General features: G+C 48.4%; 1 protein-coding gene across 6 annotated transcripts in view; it reads right to left on the bottom strand.

Annotated features, from left to right (window-relative positions):
• Window positions 1–23,481, bottom strand: part of COL7A1 (collagen type VII alpha 1 chain) — a 110,047-nt gene that overhangs the window by 57,703 nt on the left and 28,863 nt on the right. For 5 of the 6 annotated variants that reach the window (XM_083489076.1, XM_083489080.1, XM_083489078.1 and 2 more), the window contains 28 exons: window positions 22,031–22,156; window positions 20,991–21,134; window positions 20,768–20,893; window positions 19,960–20,106; window positions 19,271–19,396; window positions 18,769–18,915; window positions 17,701–17,820; window positions 16,906–17,052; window positions 15,806–15,942; window positions 14,774–14,900; window positions 13,982–14,125; window positions 13,317–13,489; window positions 12,345–12,380; window positions 10,631–10,657; window positions 10,469–10,513; window positions 10,101–10,193; window positions 9,429–9,500; window positions 7,912–7,947; window positions 7,778–7,831; window positions 5,901–5,975; window positions 5,470–5,583; window positions 4,661–4,687; window positions 2,940–2,993; window positions 2,480–2,542; window positions 2,066–2,125; window positions 1,809–1,844; window positions 1,460–1,504; window positions 645–680 (listed from right to left, as the gene is read on the bottom strand). In XM_083489076.1, coding sequence (XP_083345202.1) covers window positions 645–680; window positions 1,460–1,504; window positions 1,809–1,844; window positions 2,066–2,125; window positions 2,480–2,542; window positions 2,940–2,993; window positions 4,661–4,687; window positions 5,470–5,583; window positions 5,901–5,975; window positions 7,778–7,831; window positions 7,912–7,947; window positions 9,429–9,500; window positions 10,101–10,193; window positions 10,469–10,513; window positions 10,631–10,657; window positions 12,345–12,380; window positions 13,317–13,489; window positions 13,982–14,125; window positions 14,774–14,900; window positions 15,806–15,942; window positions 16,906–17,052; window positions 17,701–17,820; window positions 18,769–18,915; window positions 19,271–19,396; window positions 19,960–20,106; window positions 20,768–20,893; window positions 20,991–21,134; window positions 22,031–22,156 — 2,537 coding nt within the window. The remainder of the gene's footprint in view (window positions 1–644; window positions 681–1,459; window positions 1,505–1,808; window positions 1,845–2,065; window positions 2,126–2,479; window positions 2,543–2,939; window positions 2,994–4,660; window positions 4,688–5,469; window positions 5,584–5,900; window positions 5,976–7,777; window positions 7,832–7,911; window positions 7,948–9,428; window positions 9,501–10,100; window positions 10,194–10,468; window positions 10,514–10,630; window positions 10,658–12,344; window positions 12,381–13,316; window positions 13,490–13,981; window positions 14,126–14,773; window positions 14,901–15,805; window positions 15,943–16,905; window positions 17,053–17,700; window positions 17,821–18,768; window positions 18,916–19,270; window positions 19,397–19,959; window positions 20,107–20,767; window positions 20,894–20,990; window positions 21,135–22,030; window positions 22,157–23,481) is intronic. The other variant, XM_083489079.1, reaches the window with a different exon arrangement.

Here is a 23,481-nt window from a genome sequence, read left to right as displayed (position 1 = left end):
AGGTACCGTGCGCTGCTCTGGTTCACCAGAAACGGCTTAGTCATGCTGGCCACATGACCCGGAAGCTGTACACCCTCGGCGAATAAAGCGAGATGAGTGCCGCAACCCCAGTCGGCCACGACTGGACCTAATGGTCAGGGGTCCCTTTACCTTTACCTTTAGGCTTTGATCAGAGGCCTACATCTGTGCGTGCACATGTAAATTAGCATACACAAATGTTATGCAGATTTGTGGAATGGCCACATGCCCCAAGTGATTTGCAATGTCCCTGCAATGGAGTCTGGACAACACTCAGATTCACCACTGAGGTCTAAGAACAGAACAGCTCTTCAACAGCAGCTCCTTTCCACAAGTCCCTTTTCCCTCATGGTCAGGGTGGTGTACATAGGCTTCTCCCCAGTTTATCACCAGAATGTGCTTGAGAAGCACGTTAAGTTGAGGAACACTGACTAAGAACTTAAGGAACAGGGATTTGAGCCAGGCTTCCCTGGTCTAGGCCAAACAGTTTATCCACTAATTAATTCTGATGCATTACTTATTATGAATTATCTATACCACGCCAACTCTCCCAGAAAGGGAAGTCCTTTAAGCTTAGAATCTAGTGAGCCCCCAGGTACAGCAGGGCTACTCTTGAATGCATGTACCTTCTCTCCTTCAGGGCCAGGTAATCCACGGTCTCCCTACAAGGGAGAAGGAAATGAGAAAATTAGTATATGTCTGGCGGATTAAGGAGCCATAGAGTATTCTGAAAAAACTGTCTTCTTGAGAGGAGCCAATGTCTACTCTTTTTTGTGTTGATCTGCTTCCATTAGAACAAGGATACAGAATGCAGGTTGCTTCCAGACAGAGGTGCACAACCATCACTATGCCTGCATTACTCCTTCTGGGGAATCCTCAACCCAGATCCAAGCTTTTCCAGGTAATGAGGGGATCTGAGGACAGAATCCTAAGGCAAACACTGGCAGCTCCTCCTATACACAGGCATCTCACACAACACCTTACAATGTTACCTGCATGCCACCAGCATACGCAAAGCCTGTTTGGAACAAAGTGGTACTGTTGACTCAGCTGATTCACACAGCTGTGTTCACCTCTCGATGACTACAGCACCAAAGCGGGAGATGCATGTGTGAAAACAGCATCCCAAATCATACACCACAGACAGGGCTTTCATATCGCTCTGTTTGAAAGGAGGCAGTTGCCATGTTAAAGTGTCAAGGGCTATGTATAAAGCGATGCAACACCAAGCAATGGACACACATTTGAGAATCAGCTTTTGACTGATACGCGGCCAATTCATTAGACATTAATGCACGTCACTTGATGTCTCATTATGTAATACGCAGCAGCTGCCCAAACCGAGTTGCTGGTTATCTTCCATCTCTGCAAAGAAATATTGGCTCAACAAGATTTTGCCTCCACCTGTACAATATAGTCACCTTTCCCAATCAGAGCTCACCTTCTCTGCTGGTGGTCCGATCTCACCAGGCTGTCCTCGGTCTCCCTGTCATAAAAATAGTGGGTGTATTAGCAGCATTTAAGGATGCAAGTGATTCAACAATGGATGAGGGTGCAAGTGTTGGTGAAGGGGCCCATTGCAAAGCAACCGAGGGGTTTTTAACCTCTATCATTGTTGAGGGGGGTTGAATTAAGAGTTTCCTGTGAAGGAAAAGCAACCCTGCATACCAGGACTAGGCTGAGCCTACTGCAGAGTATTCTGTGAATGGGTGACAGCAAGTGGAAAGAGTCAATGAGAGACATGTTGTGGCCCTAATTCTAGGACACTTCAATGCTTTGAAAGTACCTACCTTGCTTCCCTGTTCACCTGGAGGTCCTCTAGGGCCCTAAAGACAAAGCAAGAGCATTTTACTTGGTAAGTGAGGAATCTGCCGCGTGACTCATGTTATCTCTCAAGGAAACTTCCCCAGACAATGTGGACACTGTTGGAACTGTTTGATCTTTTACTGAGGCTCTTCCTCTTGAGAACGAAACTAATAATCTAGCTTTCATAGGCTCTAAATCCCATCAGGAGATAGCAGGAATTTCTTTTCTCTCAAAAACTCACTCGATCTCCTGGGTCTCCAGGCCGTCCAGGTGGTCCAGGAAAACCTTCTTCTCCATCCCCCTTTGGACACAGAGCAAATAAGTTATTACCCGTAAGAAACAAAAGTCCTATCCCTGCCTTTGGGTCGCATGTGATGAAGGGTGGGGCTAGAAATATTTTAAATAAACACCCATGAAATTCAAGTAGGCTACAGGGAACTGAGGGATTAAAAACAAGAAGTGTATCTGCATCGCAAACTAATTCGCATCTGTACAACTCTTGCGTTAACTGTCTCGAATGCGTCTGTGCAGAAGCAGAGAAAAAGCAGGTTTCTGCTTTGGCAGGGGACTGAGAAATGGTAGAGGAACACTAAATTATGTTCACCTACTAGCTGCTTGCCCTCAAAGTCCATGAGCAGATAGATGGTCGTCTTACCTTGTCTCCTTTCTGTCCTGCGAGCCCAGGAGGTCCTCTTGGCCCAGGATCTCCTGGCATACCCTAGAGCACAAAAGGCAACACAAAAGATCTTATGTCCTTTGCAATTCATATACTAGTCATATACAGTTGTTGTGCAGGGGATTCAGATGCCTTCCCTTGAAGAAGAGCTGCAGATATATCACATTTTCCCAGCAATCAAAACTCAACATTCCCCCCCCCCCAAATATGTCGCTATGCATTTGAATCCAGTAATCATTGACAATTTTAAACTTCCCCCAGCAATAACTGTCCAATGCTCCTGGACAATGTTAGCCTCACCTCTATAAACTTCTCACAGCCCCATTCTAGTATTCCTCAAGCAATGCTCACATCCACATCTTTAAACACTGCATTTGCCCACATGCTCTAATCCTCTCTGTGGTCCCCTATCCAAAAGAATGGCAAAGGAGATACTCACTGGGAGGCCTGGTTCTCCTCTGACCACACCCCCATCTCCTGATCCAGGAGGGCCCTAGAAAGACAACCAAAGTGAGGCCCTGGGCAGTTACAACACTGCAATTGCAATTTCGGCACAGCATAATATTACATAGGGAACAGAGGACACATTGTACAACCAGTTACAAGCATGGTCTTCTCAGCACAATACAGCTAACTTGAAGATTGACCCATCCATAATCCTGGAACAGGAAGATTGTTCTGTATAAAACATAGGTAAAGCTTATTTCATACTGTCAGGGAACTGACATCGGAGTGAGAGGCGAAGGGGAGGCTCCCAGATGATGCTGGCGAAGGACCCAGCAGCAGGGGGAGAAACAGCTCAGTAGAGGGGGAAGCCAATCAGCGCAACACCCAGGATAAAGGGGGGCAGACGGGGGAATTGGAGAGAGGGCTCCAGGACTCTTCACTGGACATCAGTGAGGAGAGCCCAGGTCCTCTGATACCCACGCCTTCCCTGTGCAGAAGACTCCCGCGCAGTGAGAGGAGGAGGAGACTGGGTGTCAAACAACTTTTATGTTGGAAGAGGTTCAAGAAACGCCCACTGACGGATTCTGCCAGTGACTGAGGCAGCCACGATGAGAAGGGGCTGCGCAGTCAGAAAGGTTTAACAAGGCAAATTAACCGAGAAAAGCACTAGTTTACGCACGAGTAACTCATATCCATTACACATACGGTTGTGATGTTCAAAGAAGAGCAGTTCAAATTGTAAATAGATGCAAGCAACAGTTACTGAGGTAGTGTCCAGATGTACAGTATATAATTTAAGCAGGAAGCCCATCTGAGAATGGCAGTAACCCCAGTTTAGTAAGATGTGCAATTTTCTCTTAAGCTTAGATGTAAGAGAATTTTCCCATTTGATTTCATTTCTGAATTCATTTTGTGCAGTTAAAGCTTTGCAGTCTGAAATCTGTGTCTGAGCTTTACTAAACCTTTCCTAACAGAACAAACAGACTGTTTCGAAGTAGATGCATGCGCAAATCTATGTTTCTTCTACAGCTTCTAGCACAACTGAAAGGAAGTGAACGTAAACAGGTAAGAAACAATGATGGAAAACACTATGAGATTGGCCAAGTGTAGAAATTGCACTAATTCCCAGGTCAAGAAGAGAACAAAACTATCAGCATACATAACTGAAATAAGACTTTGGCAGACCACTAATACACAGAGCCATTCGTCAGAAGGCAACAAAGACACTAAAATATGTTTATAGGTATGCATATGAGAATGTTGGGGTGGGCTAGTCAGAAGACCCAAAAAATATCTGAGTCAATGTGAGGGGGGTGAGAGTGAAACTGAGCTTACCTTGAAGCAGAGGGAGGGGAATATACAAACCATGAGATAATCAGACAAAATGTGATAAACAAGAAGAGCTGAGCACGTATAGAATAAATGGAGGGCTGGAGGAGACAGGGCCATCCATGGTGTACAAATATACTTGATGATACAGCTCCTTTAATTAAGGCTAAATAATTGTGCAAAATAAAAGAAAAAAGAAAAAAATGCTATGGGTACCAGTATGCCAATATAGGATGTCTCTGCACAAGGGCAGGGAAAAGAAGACCTTAAGCTCTCTTCCAGCTCTCCTACTCAATTGTTCTGCAATCACAAACAAAACTCCCAGGATCAAATGTGCCACAACAGCAAGGGCAAAGCAGCCAGGGGAAAAGAAGGATCACTTACTCGCTCACCTCGGTCGCCCTTCTCTCCCTGTAAGAAAAATTGCCCACATGTAAGCCAAAGTTTTATGCTCAGTATCTCCAAGCGCCCCATGTTTTTATCCAAATGCAGAGCACATCACGCAACAGCCATTTACAGGGTATAGACACAACAATATGCACATTACAGGATAGACTCAACCAAGAGGAGAGCTGGGAAACTCTGGGGGCCCATGTCTGGTAAGAAGAAACCGCAGGGATAGGTATATGCATGAGAAACCCTGGGGCATTCAGTGAGAGCACACTTTCAGGGTCAAGGATGATCCCAAAAAATCACACCATTGGGGAGGTCCAAGGACTTTAGCTATGTCACAGGAGGATGGTCGAAAGCATCTCTCCTGCTGTTTGCTGTTCTACTGGTGCTTCCCCAAAAAATTTTTTGCCACTTGGGTTGCTTGTGCTGTTGTTGGCCAGCCCTGCATACTTGAAGAGCGATATGAGGATTGTGAATAGTGAATAGTGACAGAACAGGGAGGGGATTTGTGTGAGGCTGATATATGTGCCAGGGGATACGTATATCACTAGAAAGAGGAAGATGAGAGACAAATAGCAAGAGCTGTTGCATAGAGTGAAGCTTGTTTGCTGTGAATTTGTGGGTTTGAGCACATGTGTGTGCATGTCTCCCTCTCTCCCTCCCTTCCTGTGCACACAGATTCACATGGGGCTGCAACACCTGCCTACATACCTAGCAAAAGGGGCAACGTGTACGTGCATGGACTGCATAAGGTGCAGTTGCTGAAACAACACAGCCATCAGAGAGAAGGGAGAGCATACCTTGACAAACTCGCCGGCAGGTCCCACGGGCCCAGGAGGTCCCACAGGCCCCGGAGGTCCAGGATCACCAAATTGTCCCCTGGACCCAGGAATTCCAGGAAGTCCAGGGCTTCCCTTTAGGAAGAAAGAACGAAGTTAACAAACACAGGACCATTCCCACCAGTTGGTACCTACTAGCCCACTGTGGAGGCAATTGGCTGCAATCTTCTGCACACCTGCATGGAGGTAAAGCTCACCGAACATGGAGGATTGCACCGCACATTTCACAGAAAGAGCAGCAGTGCTGAACAGCTGCAGGATGCTTCAAGAGATGGGGGCTTGATGTACAAAGGGGCTCAGCTTCTCATGCAGTACAACTATCCCTCCCTCCCCTTCGTGGTCCCCCCCCCTTCAACCACTCTCTCATTTCTTGCCTGTAAGATGCTACGTACCGGTTCGCCAGGCTCCCCCTTCCGGCCAGGAAGCCCACCTCCTCCTGCTCCGTTTACAACCTCTCCAGGCTCCCCCTGCCCAAGACAAAAGGCCAAAGGTCACATCAACAGAGTACAGTTCAGGGATGAAGCGGGAGGCTGCCTCAGTTTCTCTTGGGAGGAAATACAGCCAGTTATGCTAAAATGCGATGTGTGACAGCAAAAGCAGCGTAACGCCCACCAGCACCAACTAAAAAACGTCATGAGCCAGTTTTCAGGGTCACCTAAACTTTTCCACATGCTGGACTGTTAAGCAAAAACAAAACAAAAGCAGAAAGTTCAGGGGAAAGGCATGCCTGCAAGTTTTAAATAGTTTTAACAAGGATTGGAAATGTTTTGCAACCAGATGTCCTCCAAATGCGTTGGACTATATAGAAGCTGCGCTGGCTGCAGCCAATGGGCTAGACTGTGCCTCGGGCCCAGAATCAAAGGGTGGCTGCTGGATCGGAGGCAGAGTCCATATCTGCTAATGCATGGTGTGGAATTTGAGCCACACTCTTGCCTGCACCTTCTGGTTCAGGTTACGTAGTGTGAGCCACCCGACATTCAAAATTTCCCGTGAGATGCTAGGCTAGGAGATTTTGAACAGCAGGCAGCTTGGATCCATCTGTCGCAGATTATAGTCGTGCAGGTGACTGCTTCCCTCCTCACTGCTGCTTGTCACCAGCAAGCCCAATGGTGGGATTCCACTGATGACCGGGGGGACGACGACGACATGCTGCACAACACTGCTGGGGAGCCCCTCAAACATGGAGCTGGCCATGCCTGCTGCAAGGTATGCTGTGGTGAAGGAACAAAGCCCCCATCCCCTTTGATAATATAAAAAAATCGGATCTGTCCCTAGGACTTACCAAACATATGGGTCCTTTGTAAGGCAAAGAGCAGAAGTAAAGTATATTTATTACTAGCAAAGCTGGGGGCTGAATTTAGATTGCGCAGGGTGAAATATGAAGGGTGCACAGATTTCTAGAGTCATCGACTGAGAAGAGGAGGCACTTTAAAGCCTACAAGCAATCTGGGCCTCAGCTGCCTGGTGCTTTCTGGTGTCCCTATAAGGAAGCAGAATCTGGGAAGGGCAGCCCTGATAAATTATAACAGAACATGTTGCAGTCAAAGAACCAGTCCCAGCACTCCCAGACATGAGGTCCTGGTCCCAGTGCTGTTGAACCTTGACTACCTGTGTCCACCTGAATGTGGGTTACAACAGATGCTGGTCCAATATGCCCCTGCTCCAGAGAGGTGGGGAGGGTGTGCATGAAGAGGGGTGTGTGTATGTGTGTATGTATGTGATAGTTATATAGTTATACCACCCAAATGCCAAATTTCAGAAGAGATAAGAAAGTGAGGGCTTAGTGTTATTCCTACCCCCCTCACCATTTCTCCCAACCAGGTATCCTTCTCCATTCTATTCTAATTATGTATTAATTTAATTTTCTATCCCAGCTTTTTGTTTTCTGCAATGAGCACAAGATGGCACACATGGTTCTCCCCTTCCTTATTTAACCCTCACATCAACCCTGCGAGGCAGCTTAGGCTGAGAGGCAAGGACTGGCCCGCGGTCACCCCGTGAGCTTCATAGCCGAGTGGGGATTTGAACCCTGGTCTCCCAGGTCCTAGTCCAACACTCTAAACACTACACCTCACTGGCTGTGGGACCATGGTAGATTAGAGAAACAGAGGGTTGGGAAGGAGCAGGCTAGAGCAGTTTCTCCTGTCTAACTCTGGTTCTCACCATCACAGCACCTTTGGCTTGGCAGTGTGTCTTGAAACACTGCCCTGTAGGAATTTAGGAATTAAGACCCCACCTGAGCCTTCTAGGGGGTAGTCTATGCACTTACCGGCTCACCTTTGCTTCCCTTTGGCCCTATTGGGCCAATCACTCCACGCTCTCCCTGGAAGAAAACGGTAAGGATAAGTAAGAGTCTTTCCAGTCAGTGAGAGGGGATCCATGGGAATCAACCCCTTTACTTACTTGGAGTCCTCTGAGTCCAGGAAGGCCAGGGCTGCCCTGTGGAGGAGAAAATAAATGCAGTAATGGACAGTAATAAAAAGGGTTCCCTCGCCCCAGGGTAGGAATCATAAATTGAGCAGGTGGGATGGGAAGATGACACATGTACAGCCACATAGTGCTGCAATGGGATTTGGATATGGGCTGAATGGGCCCTTTGGGTACCTGCCGACTCAGCATTCTTTTAGAGTTCGGTTTTCTGTTAGTGAAAGTTGCCTAAGGCACAAGCTGGCTGGAGATTTGCACTGGTAAGCAGTCCTAGCATAAGATCCCTACGACTGGGATCCTGTTTTTGGTCCTATTTTTCAGAGTGGCCAGTCTGTGGGAAACCCACAAACAGGATTTGACCACAAGAGCAATCTCCCCTCCTGTAGTTTGCGGCAACTGGTATTCAGCAAAATAGCTCAGTTTCATCTTTTTTATGAGGAAATTAAAGGACCTTAAGGGTGGCCAATATCTGTTTTGGAAGGAGGACATTTCTTGCTTCCCCCTTCTTCTGCCCCCTTCCTTGGCGGGGGGTGATGTCATCAAGCTATGTGTGGGTGTGAATGGATTTAAGAGCTGTTCAACAGGGGAACAGACTCCCTCGGGAGCTGGTGAACTCTCCTTCCTTAGAGGTTGTTGTTGGATCTGCCACGTATGATTTAGATGAGGTTCCAGCATTGGAGAGGGCTGGACTCGATGACCCCTGGGGTCCCTTCCAGCTCCACAATTTTATTATTCTAAGATCAGGGATGGGGAAGATTTTAGCTCTCCCAGATGTTGTTGGACTCCACCATCCAGTTTGGAATAATAGGAACTGCAGTCCAGGAACATCTGGAAAGTCATAGGTTCCTCACTTATGGTATATATGGACAGCACAGGCTGGGGCAGATTGAATTTCCAGGTAGCTAAGTTGGAGCTCTGGGTGATTAGTGGGTATCTGTTGGGAGTGCTAAGCTATGAACTCCCACCTATGTTCAACCTGCATTTCTGTAAATAAAAGCAGTGTTTTTTTCTAAAAAGAATGTTTAGGGATACTCTCATTTTCCTACTCATATTGAAATACTGCCCCTCAAATGAGGTCAAACTTAGATGCACAAAATGTTTAGGGGTATACATACCCCTGCGTCCCCCCCAGAAAAAAGCACTGAATAAAAGCAAATATTACAAAATGCCAGTAAGTCCCAAAGTGACCTCATTCCAAAGGAAGCCAAACTCAGGCTAATTACTGGAATACCTGAAGCTTCTCATAGTTTAGATAACCAGGTGAGAACATTTGCAACTAGTCAGGTCAGGCTAACCTAAGTCATGGCAATACTACAAACTTAGTGCAAGGAGAAGATAGCTCTCTTTGCTCAAGGGGGACCCATCATTCCTAAGTTCAAACTGGTGGATGAAGACAAATAAATGTCTCAGTACAGCAAGGCATCATGGGAAATGGGAATGCCCCAGGGTGCAATGACAGGTGGCAAGATGTTAAAAAGAAAAAAGCTGTTTACTGGTTGGCCAGAAGAACCAGGGTCACCAGGGCGGCCAGGATTCCCTGGCAATCCATCAGCTCCCGGGAATCCCTGGAAGAAAACAGAGCGATTAAGAACATGCCATTGTGAAAATGCCTTTTACGCTTAAGAATAAGAAGCACGTGCATGAGAACACACACACACGGGCATAAGTCGTTCTTTACCATGGGCATTTGCTTGTTAGGGTTTCAATCTTAATTGTATTACTCAGAAATAAATCCCACTTATTCCAGCAGGAAGCGTGCCTAGGATTTCAGTCCTAGAAGACTAGAAATGAAAGGGATCACAGATCATCTAATTTGTTCTTTACTTGAAAGGAAGGGCCTGTTACTCGCCAGGCCCTCAGTGAGATCCAAATAACAAAAGCAAAAGGACTGCAGAGCAGATAGCTCCAGGTAACCCAAGCAGGCAAGTTATTGCAACAAGCTCCCATAGCCTATTCATCTTGCAGGAAAGGGAGTTCACCAGTAGAGGCACCATAAAGCTAAATTCTCTAATTTAAGATGAACCCAGAGGGATTCTCTGATCTTGAACAGATTGATGAGGAGGAACAAGGAAGGCTTCCTGCCCATAAAAGCTCCATCATTCTTAGTGTTCTGCTCCCTCTTGAGTAAAATAGTCAAGACCACATGAGATGCTGTGAGTACCCACCCGGTCTCCTTTCTCACCCCGCCGCTCAGTGACATCACCTGGAGGACCCCGAGGTCCTACTGGGCCTGGAGCACCTGGGATCCCATTGCGCCCCTGAAAAAAACCAAAGACAAATAATAGGATTTGTTTTATTTATGAACTGCCTGGTTGCTGTTGTGGTTTTTTTCCAGTTGCTTTTGGTGGTGGAAGCTATAACCTGCCTGAAATACAGGCTGGGATGCTGCCAAGGGGTCCCCCCCCCACCTGCCTCGCCCCCAATAGTCTGAAAAGGAAAGGGCTCTAGTCAAACCAACAGCACCCTAACAAACAAGATGAGCTCTACTCCATGCCATACAGCCCAGAGACCCACACAAAAGAGCAGACATTACCGGCTCTCCAGAAGGCCCAGGAAGTCCCATGCGTCCTTTCCGTCCCTGCAAAAATGATCAGAGAGATTAACTGTTGTTTCCACCCCCAGGGACCAACACTCTTTAGGCCCTAAAAGGACTTCAGTGTGAGATCACCTTCCTTGGGAAATCTCAGATACTCACAATCTCACCAGGCTCGCCCTTCTCACCCTGCAGGAAAAGAAAAGAGAAGCCACAGTTTGCACGCAAGAAGAAATAACTCAAAACATTTCCCTGCTTCTCTCTGGGCAACTTATAAGGAAAAAACTCTTGTGAAGTGGTCAAATGGTGCAGAGACCTTCAGGTATAGGGTGGTATATAAATTCAATAAATAATAATAATAGCTTTGGGATTGGCCTACAGCTACAGGGAACAGTGCAGAGCCATTTCCATGCCTGCCAAAGTCCCTCCTATTCTCCACCCGCCTTACGTCACCTAGGAAACCGCATGGCATCACTGGTCTGACTCCACCATTGCCGACTCCCTCCATCCTGTCTCTAAGGGGAACTGAACACACTTCCACATGCTGTGCCAGCCTAGCGCAGAGGCTAATGCGTGGCTAATGCGTGGCACTGCAAATACTGCCGGACTACTCTTTCTTTCTGTCTTTCTTACCTGCCCTTCACACTAAGGTCCAAGGCCAGGTTACAGCATTGGAACACAATAGAAAAACACTTTAAAACAACTTGCAAACATATAAATAAGGTGGGCCATAAAAACATGCCCCTCAAGTGTCAAAGGCTGACCATGGGCCACTCTGGATGTGGCTGATGGAGCTGGAGTACAATAATATCTGGAAGGCCACAGGTTCCTCTCAGCCTTGGCCTATAAATTGTAGAACCCAGAGGCACAGGAATGACCCCCAATATTTTGGGGGGGCCAGGGGGTCGCAGGCCACACCACACACATGTGACACTATGTACACGTCACAGAAGACTGAGAGCTCTGGAGGAGCTGACCCCTGGGCCTGTGGTGCGCAGGACCACCTAAAGTTTGAGGGGGTCTTTGTCCCCTTGAAACAAATATTAAGGGGGCTGAGGTGCCTTTGGCCCCCTAGAGTCAGCGTGCCTGGTAGAGTCCCTATCAAAGATGTGAAAGCCTTCTGGTGGCTCTCACCACATCTCGCATTTACTCCAGCTGATACTCCCACCCCCTCAAGCCATGGAAGGACGCCCTGCCCTGTGTCCCCTGCCATTCCACCCACATATTTGACTGGTGGGAGAAATACTGATATGCACACCTAGAGTTCATTCCATGCAAGGAGAAGCTCTGATTAGGCCTAGCCTGGCCCAGAGAAGTTCTTCTCACACAGCAGAGCATGCCCTAGAGCCCTTCCCCACCCTGCCCAAGCACATGGGTGGTTGTAGACACAGCACCCATCTCTGGCATGTGCAGAACTAGTCCCGCAGTCCCCCCTCACATATTCTATCAATGTGGGCGTGTGGGTGTGAATCTCCTCCCCGGCTCAGAAGCCCTTTTCTGGTATCTGAAATACAGGTTGGAAATACTTGTCTACAGCTTCACTGCCAGTTCAATTTCTGACCAGGTCTCTATCTGCCAATGCCAAGTTAGGAACATAGGGAGTCAGGCCAGTGGGTCAACCTAGCTCCATGCTGACTACACTAATTGGTTGCAGCTCTCCAGGGTTTGAGATCAGGGTCCCTTTCCCAGCTCTACCTGAAGACCCGGAGACCTTCTGCATGCAGAGCCTGTGTTCTGCTGTGGAGGTACAGCCCTTGCCTCAAAAAAGCCACAACCCTGGTATCCATTTCCTGCTCTTATCTGGCCTGCTACAGGAAAGAGCATCGGCTCCTTGTCCTGGTTTAGTCCTGCTGAACAGGAGCTTCCTGTGACTTACCTTAGGACACTGCACCGTACAGGGCTCTGGTCTAGGCTGAGGGAGGGAGGAAGTGGGGAAACACAAAGGATAAAAAGACCAGTGTTAGAATAGTTATAATGCTGCTGCCAGTGAATGAAAACATTTTGTGCTGGACGTTGGATGAAATTTACCACAGTGCACTTGTATCCAATTGGTACAACCAGTGGCCTGTGATGTCCTGCCAAGATGCAAACATTTTACCATGTAAAATCAGAGGTGAATTTCCTCCACCACTTGGCAGAGTGCTCCAGGGGATGGTCTTTACCAAGTGGTTATTTTTATAATTGATAATGATGGTGGCGATGAAGATGTTATTTATACTCCCATTTCCCCCCTGACAGGGATTAAAGGTGGCTTACAGATAAAGTAAGAACAGCTAAAAAATTGGGGGTAATAAAAAAACAATTAAACATTAATATGTGGTTATATGCACGCCACAAGGCAGGGGTCAGCTGCTGGTCCACTGTCCCTCAGACCTTGTGGGGGGCCGGACTATATTTTTTTGGGGGGGAGGGAAATGAACAAATTCCTATGCCCCACAAATAACCCAGAGATGCATTTTAAATAAAAGCACACATTCTACTCACGTAAACACACCAGACAGGCCCCACAAATAACCCAGAGATGCATTTTAAATAAAAGGACACACTCTACTCATATAAAAACACGTTGATTCCTGGACCACCCAGATTTAGAAGGTGATTGGGCCAGATCCAGCCCCTGGGCCTTAGTTTGTCTACCCATGACTTAAGACAAGGCCCTTGTGTGTGAGGAATCCAGGCCACATACAAACAAGAGGCACGGCTGTCCTTCTACGCTCCAAGATGTCTTGTGTTGCTATGGTGCTACCTGAACAGGCAGAGCAAACACTCTTCCATTCACCTCCCTCCATTCAGTGGCTTAGCAAACTGCAGGGAATCCCTCCCCTGCATTTTGTGAGGAACGTCTTACCCCTTCAGTGTCGGCTGCCCTGCAGAGGGCGTTGACAAGCCCCTCTTCCGCCTCTGGCAGAGTGCTCAAATCCCTCCTCACAAAGAAAACATTGCGCCGGTCCTCATTGGTCACCAGGCGGCGCAGCTGCTCACGGTCAGCCCCGTTCATGCCAACAGCCAGCACTTGGATTCCTGCAAGGTACAGAAAGAGAAAGTAAGCCCATCGAGGGGGTCTGTGGGTTGGCCATTCCCTGGGCAAGGCACATTAACAGTTCAGAAGAAGAGACTGGCAGCTTGACTAATTCCTTCCAAGAGAACCTTCAGCCAGGCCTGCAGGGATAGGGTTTTTTCGGGAAAAGGTTTTTTTCTAACTGCAAAGAAAAGGGCAAGCGAAACAATCAAGGGTCTGGAGCAACTTCCTTATGAGGAAAGGTTACAATATCTGGAGCTATCTTGTTCAGAAAATAGGTGACAGTGGTGGGAACACATACAACAGAGGTATATAAAATTAGGCAAGATGTGGGGGAAGTGAACAGAGATAAGTTTATTCTCCCTCTCTCATAGAACCCAGGTCACCCAATGAAGCTGAATGCTGGAAGATTCAGGACAGGCAAAAGATGCAAGGAAAGTTTCCTGTGCTCCTGTGCTCTTATATTCCCGCCCCCCTCCACCTGTGTGCCTTACCTGCGGCCTTGAGATCCCTGGCTGGCCCAATGGCATCATCGCTGGATGGACCATCCGCCAGGATCACCAGGGTCCCAGGCACACCAGGTCTGCGCCCTGCAGCGAGGCTCAGCATGTCACTCTTGGCAAAATTGATGGCAGCTCCTGCAGTGAAGAAAGCAAAGGACCCAAGATACACTTACCCACAGAAAGCAAGCATGTGCGGGAGAGTTCATTTTCAAGAGAGCTTTACAGGAGTGGAAGTGGCCACCTCTGATTTGGGATCTGGCCCACTACTTTGTTCAGGCTTTACAGCAGTAACTGGCCAACCCCATGGACAGATTTATTATCATCATTATTATTTAGAACATTTATACCCTGTCCTTTAGCTGAAAAGACTCACAGAGCAGCTTGCAAAAATCAGTTTTAAGATTGTCCTTGCCCTTAGGGCACACAAGGAAAAAAGGTATGTGAGGGAGGAGGAAGAAACAAGCTCAAACACATGGGCTTTAAGTTACAGTTCTTAAAGTTACAGTCAACACCAGTGGCAGTTCTGGCTATCTTTTCCTTGATAAAAGACCAGTCCCACACTGGAAGCAGCCCCACATTGCTCCAGATCAAATCCCAGAGAAGAGCAGGTGATGATGTTCAGGCCCAGAGGACAGAGCAGCTCCTGACACGCAGCTCTGAATTTCAACAGGAATAAAGCCCTCTGTGTGTGTGTGTGTTTTGTCCTTACAGCGATGCCCTCCCTGGTCTCTGAACCAATGAAACTTGCACCACACGGCTCAGTCCCCCCAGCCCTGCACTTACCAATGGCATTGCCACTGGGTTCATCATAGCGCAGCGAGCGGATAAACTGCAGGACTGTTGGCAAGTCACTAGAGCGGTTGAGCCGGAGTAAAGGGAGGCCTCGGTAGCTATAAAGCACAATGCCCACCTGGGGGAGAAAAGGAAAAAACAAAGTCAGAGCAGAGGTAGGGAATCTCAAGCCCAGGGTTGGATGTGGCCCTCCAGGCCTCTCCACCTGGCCCTTGGGACTCTCCCCAGGCCACACCTCCTCCTCAGCCTACTTCACATCCTCCTTGAGTACTTTTGCCAGGATTGAATGTGTGCTTGGACTTGGATATGGCCAAAGGCATGTACTGTATATGTGTGTGAGAGAGTTTGTGTAGAAACAGGCATACTGCACAAAGCTAAAAATTTACATTTATTTCTCCACCCTTTTTGGTTTCTGGTCCCGCCCACTACCACCAATAAGGGGTTGCAGTCAGTGGCGTAGCGAGGGTTGTCAGCACCCGGGGCAAGGCAAGTAATTTGCGCCCCCTAGCCCGTGGATTTGCGTCCCCTAACCCTAACCCCCAGATGTTGCGCCCGGTGCGGCTGGCCCCCCCTGCACCCCCCACGCTATGCCACTGGTTGCAGTGCTCTGGCTGAGTGGGGTTCCCCACCCTTGAGGTAGAGCAAGAGAGTTGTATGGAAGAGGGCACTGCAGCCAAGACACTCCGCAGCCAAGACAGGAAATGTCTAAGGGAAATCTACTTGATGACCAACTTTAGGGTGCACGAAGGCCAGCAAGGCAGCCACCTGAAATACTGTGTGGTTGGCCACTGGCTTCCCATGCTGCTCGATCCACTTTAGCCTTACAGACACAAACCATAGCAAATGAGGTTTCGCACTGAGAGAGGTGAAAATCACCAGGACCGCAGTGGGAGCCTAGGCACCAGAATGGCTTGCCATGTGGCAGAGGCTTGGCATGGGCGTTTTACCAAGTGGCCCAACACCCACAGCACATGCAAACTGAGCCAAAAGGAAGAGCTGCAGCCCCTTTATGCCAGTCATTACCTGGGTGGCACCAGGACCTAAGGGGCCCAGTGCAGATACAGTGTTGGAGAGGATGCTCTGCATGGCCTCTGCGTTGTAGGCGTTGTCTCGAGTGGCATGCACGAGAAAAACTACGTCTCTGCGGGCGTCTCGGCAGACTGTAGAGGGGAACGTTTCAAAATGAGTAGGGTTGGCGTCCAAGCAGAGGTCCGGGGACATAAAAACAAAGAGACTTTTCTCCACCCACCCATGCGAGAAGCTGCCCTTGTGCACAGCCCTTGTGCACAACCCAAGTAAAAATGATTCAACCTAGCTCCACCTGTTTTCCTTGGGAACATAACACATAACAGGGAGTGAGGACCTTGGGCACAACATGAGAACATGAGAAGATCTCTGCTGGATCAGGCCACTGGCCCATCGAGTCCAGCATCCCTGTTCTCACAGTGACCAACCAGATGATGATGATGATGATGATGATGATGATAAATAAATAAATTAATTAAATTTTATTTATATCCTGCCCTCCCCAGCCGAAGCCGAGCTCAGAGCGGCTAACAACAATAAAAGTAACACAACATTCTAAAATCAATTCGTTTTAAAATCAATTCAAAATCAAATTAATGCCAACCATTGGGCTAGAGTTCTGTGAGGATTGCCAAAGGAGGGGGTCAGACTGTGCCTTGGCCAAAGGCCTTGTGGAACAGCTCCGTCTTGCAGGCCCTGCGGAAAGATGTCAAGTCCTGCAGGGCCCTAGTCTCTTGTGACAGAGCGTTCCACCAGATTGGGGCCACAGCTGAAAAAGCCCTGGCTCTGGTTGAGGCCAGCCTAACCTCCCTGTGGCCCGGGACCTCCAAAATGTTTTTGTTTGAAGACCGTAAGGTCCTCCGTGGGACATACCAGGAGATGCCTGTGAGAAACCCACAAGCAGGATTCAAGCAGAAGAGCACTCTCCCCCCCTTTGGTTTCCAGAAACTGCTTCTGACCCTTGAAGCAGAGGCAGAGCCATCATGGCTAATAGCTGTTGATGACAGCAATCTCCCTGAATTTGTCCAGTCCTCTTTGAAAGCCCTCCAACATAGGAGAGGTCCTGCATTTCCCTCCCAGGTGCAAGGATACCTCACCTGTGCGGTCAGTCACAGAAGTCTCAGGACCTGTGACGCTCCCAAACAGTGGGCGGATGGTGAAGGTGTAGCTCCTGCCCAGGCGGAGGCCAGACACTTGGTGCGATGTGGCAGACCCAGGCAACGTTATTTGTGCTTCCACTTCGTCTGGAAGAAAGCAAGAGCATGAAGGAGGTTAACAAGGGCAATTCCACAAGGGGATGACCCAGTATGGATGCCGTGCCCCCCCATGTAACAGATCTCAAGCCTGCAGTAGGTCTTGGAACCAGTGGCAGAAGGTATGCCAAGGGGATATTTGGCCTGTGCATGACCTCTGGACAAAGGAGAAAGTGAGGGGTGGGGAGGGTGGGGGAACCAGCTACATCTGCCAAGGAAGGAATAATCTTCCAGTCATTTTCACGCTTCCTAGGAGCCAGTGTGGGGCAGTATTGGAAGTATGGATTCCATAGTATTGGAATATGGATTCCAGTTCAAATCTCAACTCAGCCACAAAGTTCCCTGGGTGGCCTTGATCCAATCAATGTTTTTCAGCCTCAGTCTACTTCACAAGGTTGTTGGGGGATTAAAACGGGGAAGGAGAATTATGCACGCTGCCCTGAGGTCGCTGGAGGAAGGCCAAGATATAACAAGATCTGTTCTTGCTAGCTAGCTGCAAGCTGCCTTTCCTCACCCAGTCTTCAGCTGTGCAAGAGCTGGAGGAGGTGATGGCACTAGGACACACTGCCAGTATTTCCTCTTTCGTACCCACCCACCCCTCAGTGGCCCAGCAGTTTGGTCCTCAACCTCTGCCATTACCTCGTGGAGATTTCCAAGTGAGGAGATAGCCAGTGGCCCCAGGAACAGGAGTCCAGGTCAAAATCGCAGCATCCCTTTGAATCTCTGCCACCCGGAAGTTGGTCACACGACCCATTGCTGCTGGACAAGCAGAGGTAAAAAGGTGAGGCAGTTGTTTGGGGCCTTCAGACAATCTTTTCCTCCACCAAGAGAAGCAACTGAGTCTCCATAATCATGACCAATTACAGTAGTTACCACACTAGTGAAACATTCTCCCCAGTGCCATTGACTCACTTACATCCCCGAACTTTGCAGCAGTCCTTTGCAGTAGTTATAACTACCATGTACAAGCAAGAGTGTTCTCATCACAAAGATGTTTTCACAGCACAGCAGATGTGAGAACAGCGCCATATACACAACTAGCCACCACTGGTTTGTTACAGTGATTCATTTTCCATGGAAAGGCAATACAAAAATATAATATATAAACACCACTGCAGATGTAAAAACAAAACAAAAAACTCCTCCTTTAGAAGTTGAGGGAAAAACAGCAAGACGGGTTTAAAACATTTAACAGGGCAGAAACAGAAGAACCTATACAACACATTATCTCTGGGGACAACATACAAACACCTTAATACGGTCTGAAGTTATTAGCCCTCCAAACTAATCCTCTGGCAGGGTATACACACCCAAGAAATTTACTGTGAAATCACTTTGACATAGTTCATGGGAAAGGGTCCATAAATGGAATCAAATAAGTAAATAAATAACAACTCAAAACCACCACTGTTTATCAGGTCACATATGTGAGACCTAGGAAAAAAGGGAGAGCACAGCGAACGAAGTCTTTTAGCTCCGATGAAATGCAATTTGAAGATGCCGCCATGAGATGGCTACCTTACTTCAAGCAGAGCCAGGCCTGAGGCAGAGTCCCACAGGGGACAAGAGGCAACCTGAGGGCACCTGCGAGAGCGAGGTACGTTTTGACTATCTCCCAAATTCATAAACAGACAGAATGTGTCTTCTAGCTGATCTCTGTGCCTGCAGAGGCTGGCCAACTTAGTGGAGGATGGAAGGTGGATTTACCAGTGTTGGCAACAACAGCCACAGCTCTGCTCTCCTGGTTGCCCACCAGGCTGGTGATGCGGATTTCGTAACGCCCTCCTGGCTGCAGGTCTCTGATGTCATAGGTGTTGACATTGGCCGGAAGCAGCTGGCTCCTCTCTGGTCCGCCTGCCCCGGGTGAGAGAGGGAGTTAATTTCCTGAGTGCAGGGCGGAAGTAAGAGAGGTGTAGGTAGCACAACAGGGCTGGGGAACCTTTTCTGGGCCAAGGGCCACATTCCCTTATAGGCAACCTTACAAGGGCCACATGCCAAAGGTGGGTGGGTCCAGAAACGAAAGTAGGTGGAGCAACAAATACAAATTCACACACCCCCTTCTACCCAGGCAGAGTTCTAGCTGGGGAGGAAGGAAACATTTAAGAGGGTGCAAAGCAGGGGTGTCTGAGGAGAGTCCCAAGGGCAAGGAGGCCAGAGAGAGAGACCCTCAGTCCTGAGGTTCCTCATCTCTGGTGTAGACAATACTCACCATCTGCTGGCTGCCAGACAAGCCGATAGCCTGTGCTTCCTGGTGCTGGGCTCCATTCGACCCGGATGTGCTTTTCAGAGGTGTCGGTCACACGCAGATTCCCAACTGGCTGAACTGAGACTGTCGCTGAGAGGAAAGGTTGGGAGGATTAGCAAAGGAAGAGGATCCAGGGAGGTTGATTGCTGCCATGGTTAGGAGAAGGCACTGTAATAGGAACTATTTGTCCTGGATGAAGGGAGTGAACCTTGCTGAGGGGAACTGAAGAATGCACCTGGACTCATCCTGCAGGGTGCTCCAGGAATACATTTGGGTATTTAATGTGGGATGAATACAAGGCCTTTCACCTTTCGTTTAGGAACGGCAGCTGGCACCCACCACAGATGGGCATTCCAAAGATCCGGAAAACCCCTGTCCACACCCTGTTTCACAGCCTCTGCTTCCAGGGAGCTTCTGGGATGACAGCTACAAATGCAGCCACTGCCTAATCCAGGGTGCCAAACCCCACCTAAAAGGAGTCAGTTGATGCTCACACCCCTCACTCACTTGCCCATGAAGCTCACCAGTAACCTTGGGCAAATCACCGTCTCCAGACCCCCAGCCTAATTCACAGAGTGGCCAGAGTAGTGCCCAGAGCTCCTTGAAATGAGGACTAGACAGAGATGTGGCACACAAATCCATTGAAGTCTTACGTGTGGTGACAATGAGAGACACGGGGTCTCCTTCGCGGTTGCCAATCAGTGCAGTGACCTTCACAGTGTAGCTGACTCCGCCTTCCAGGTTCTGGATATCAAAGGAATTGGTGCTTCCCGAGACCAGCTTGCTGTTTTCAGGTCCACCTTTGAAGCAGAGCAGAGTTTAAAAGGATGGGCAAAATCATCCCAGGCTATCCCAGTTCGAAAGTGCAAATCTTTTTTTTATTATTAAATATTTTTATAGATTTTTCAATAAAAACAGCCAATCAACATATCTGCATCATAATCCAATTAAAAACAATAAACTAAAATAAAAAAACGACCAAATTGTAGTCCAAATTGTAATTATTAATTTTTCGAGGCTCCCCATAGTCTGGACCTCTGAAGCATATCTCCAAATCTTCATTCCTGTCTCTTCTCGTTGTTTTCATATTTTCCACCTTCTGATCTTAACACTTTAATGCAAGTGCAACTCTTGATACTATTCGCAGACAAAAGGTTATCCTTGCCCTACAACCGGGATGGGCAACCTGTAGCCCTCCAAAGGTTGTTAGACTCCAACTCCCATCAGCTCCCAGTCAGTATGGCCAATGGTCAGAAAGATGGGAGTTGCAGTCTGGCAACATCTGGAAGGCTAGAGGTTTCTAAACCCTGTCTTAACCAGTTTCATACTTGGGAAAAACAAATGGGGCTTTGGATTCTGGGACTTGCCAAGGTTCTGCTATCTCACTTTCTGGGAGAAACATCAGCATGAGAAATAGCATCAATGCAGGCAGACAACTGGTAAACTGAGCAGCTACTGTACCATCACTGCGGCCCCACACAATTCTGTAGGCTGTAACTCCAGGCACACCAACCCATGTGACTCGCACATCCGTGCTCCGAGACTCCAGGACCTGTAAGCTGGTGACCATTCCCACTTGATCAGGGGCTGCAAAACAAAAGAATGGGAAAGGATGATTGAGAGCAGTGCCACTGAGATGTACTTGCTGTGGGCATCCCTGTTCTACAGCCAGAGTTGACCTCACCTGTTGTAGCTGTGGCGGTAACCGGACTCCCTTCTCTGTTGCCAACCAAGGCCGAGACCCCAATGAGATAGAAAGACCCAGGCCTCAGGCCCTCAATAGTGTAGGAGTTTCTATTAGCTGGAAGGACTTGAGAGAACTCTTGACCTGGGGGAGAAGACAACATCAAGCTGGAGGAAGCGTATTCTATAAAGCAGGGCTGAAAACAGGGTGGACTATTACGGCAAGAAATCCCTCAGCTGAGAGCTACCAGACAGCAGCTCTGGGAATCTTTTTCTGCCACAATTGCCAAGTAAGAGTCCAGACAGAAATTTCCAACAGAAACAGCATATCTTAGCACAAACAAGGTATCCTTAAACAGAACAGCTTCCAGGCATACCACAAAACCAGTCTACATCCTTCTGAGACAAATATTTCATAACAGCAACACTGAGTGTGTGTGTTTTAAAAAAGGAGAGACCAATTGAGAGAGATTTTGCTGCCCAAAGGAATACAAATTCCAACTGGAGTGGGGGTTTTTTAATAAGCTGAACCCAAGCTCAGAATTCCTGGCTATTGTATTTCACCTTTGAAATACAAAACTGTTTCCCTGCTTGGTTATAAAAAATGAACTCAGAGATCTCTAGATTGCTGATTAAGCTAGACTCCCGTTGGTTGATTGTTTATTTATTTTCCACTTTTCACCCTAAGGTCCCAGGGCAGGTTACAACATAAAAATACGTTATAAAAAATGGTTCAAAACAGCTTCATTAAACTATCCTGTCCGAAATGGCATTGCATTTTAGAATTAACCTATGTGGAGACCTTCCCCAACTTAATCAGGCTAATCAAGTCCAGAGAGTTCCAGTGGGCTGCCACTTTTTGTAACTGGGCAGCAGTCCCAAACTAGTTCTCCTTCCTGCCCTATCCCACCCCGGATATATTTCATCTCTCTAGTTTTGACACTACACTTTAGTCCTTAAATACAGCAGACCCCCAAGTTCCAATTAAGCCTAATTCTGAAGCCAGAATATATTATTTTTGTCACACACAGAACAACTCACCATCTCTCTGCCGCCACGTCACCTTATATCCGGTAACCCCGGCAACTGGATTCCACGTCACGCGCAACTGGCTGGGTCCAAGGGCAGCCACTTGTAGGTTGGTGATGCTGCCCACAGACGGGCGTTCTGCAAGTCCAAAGACAGAATTGAGCGTGTTGGCTGGGAAAAACTGGTCATGCACAAACACTTACATGCCACTTTGGAGCAGGGGTGGAGAACTTCAAGCCCAGAGGGTGTCTATATTGCCCCCAGACTACGCCCCTCCTCAGGTCATCCCTCCCCTCCTCAGGCCATGTCCCTCACCAGCCCTACTCCACACCTTCCTGAAGTGCTATTGCCTGGTTGGAATGTGTCCTTGACATGTGATGATGCCCTTGGTTTGTCTGAATGGGATATGGGAGTGAGTGCATGTATGAAGAAACCCCTGACATTTGCATGGCTGTGATGCAGCCCATGGCACCAAAGAGTCACATCTATTGCTCCACCCGCATTTCCCTCCGGCCCCATCCACCACTGATATGTGGCCCTCAGAAAGCTACCCATAAAGGTATGTGGTCCTCTGGCTGGAAAATGTTCTCCCCTCTTGCCTTGGGAGTTTTTGAAGTGCTTCCTGTCTCAGGGAGGAATTATTATCACCATACTGCAGGTGGGGAGTGACCTGTTAAATCTTCTCACAAGAAGACCTGCTGGATCAGGCTAATGACCCATCTACTCCAGCATCCTTTTCTTACAGTGGCCAACCAGGAAGCTCTCAAGAAGGACCCAAGAACAAGAGCACCCTCTCCTCCTGTGGTTTCCAGCAACTGATATTTAGAAGCATTACTGCCTCTGGGTGTGGAAGCAGTGCAAGACTCTCAAGACCCACCTGAGCTCTACCTACTGTATTTTTCGCCCTATAGGGCACACCGGCCCATAGGACGCACCTAGTTTGGGGGGGAATAAAGAAAAAAAATGTATTCCCCCCCCCCAGGCGCGGGGCTGGGGCGAGGAAGCCCGAGCTTCCCCCGACCCCAGCCCCCAGAACAGGCTGCTATCCGCAAGCCTAGGGAGCCCGCGGGAAGTCGCACCGGGCTCCCCAGGCTTGCAGATATCTTCCCGAAACCCAGGGCGCACTGCTCAGCACGCCTCAGGCTTCGGGGTGCAGGCTGCTATCCGCAAGCCTAGGGAGCCCGGCTCTCCAGGCTTGCGGATGTCTTCCTGAAGCCTGGAGAGTGAGAGGGGTCGGTGTGCACTGACCCCTCTTGCTCTCCAGGCTTCAGCGAAAGCCTGCATTCGCCCCATAGGACGCACACACATTTCCCCTTCATTTTTGGAGGGGAAAAAGTGAGTCCTATAGGGCGAAAAATACAGTAATTGGCACAGGCTCTCCCTCCTATTGCACCAAGGTCTCAGGGTGGAGCTGGTGGCAATGGTGCTAGGATATGTGGCCCCGCTCCCACTTCCATGCGCAT

This window comes from Podarcis liolepis (assembly GCF_965112155.1).
Source record: "Podarcis liolepis genome assembly, chromosome: 2".
Taxonomy (NCBI): domain Eukaryota; kingdom Metazoa; phylum Chordata; class Lepidosauria; order Squamata; family Lacertidae; genus Podarcis; species Podarcis liolepis.
The sequence above is the reverse complement of the archived record's forward strand: the minus strand, read 5'-3'. Positions and strand labels throughout refer to the sequence as shown.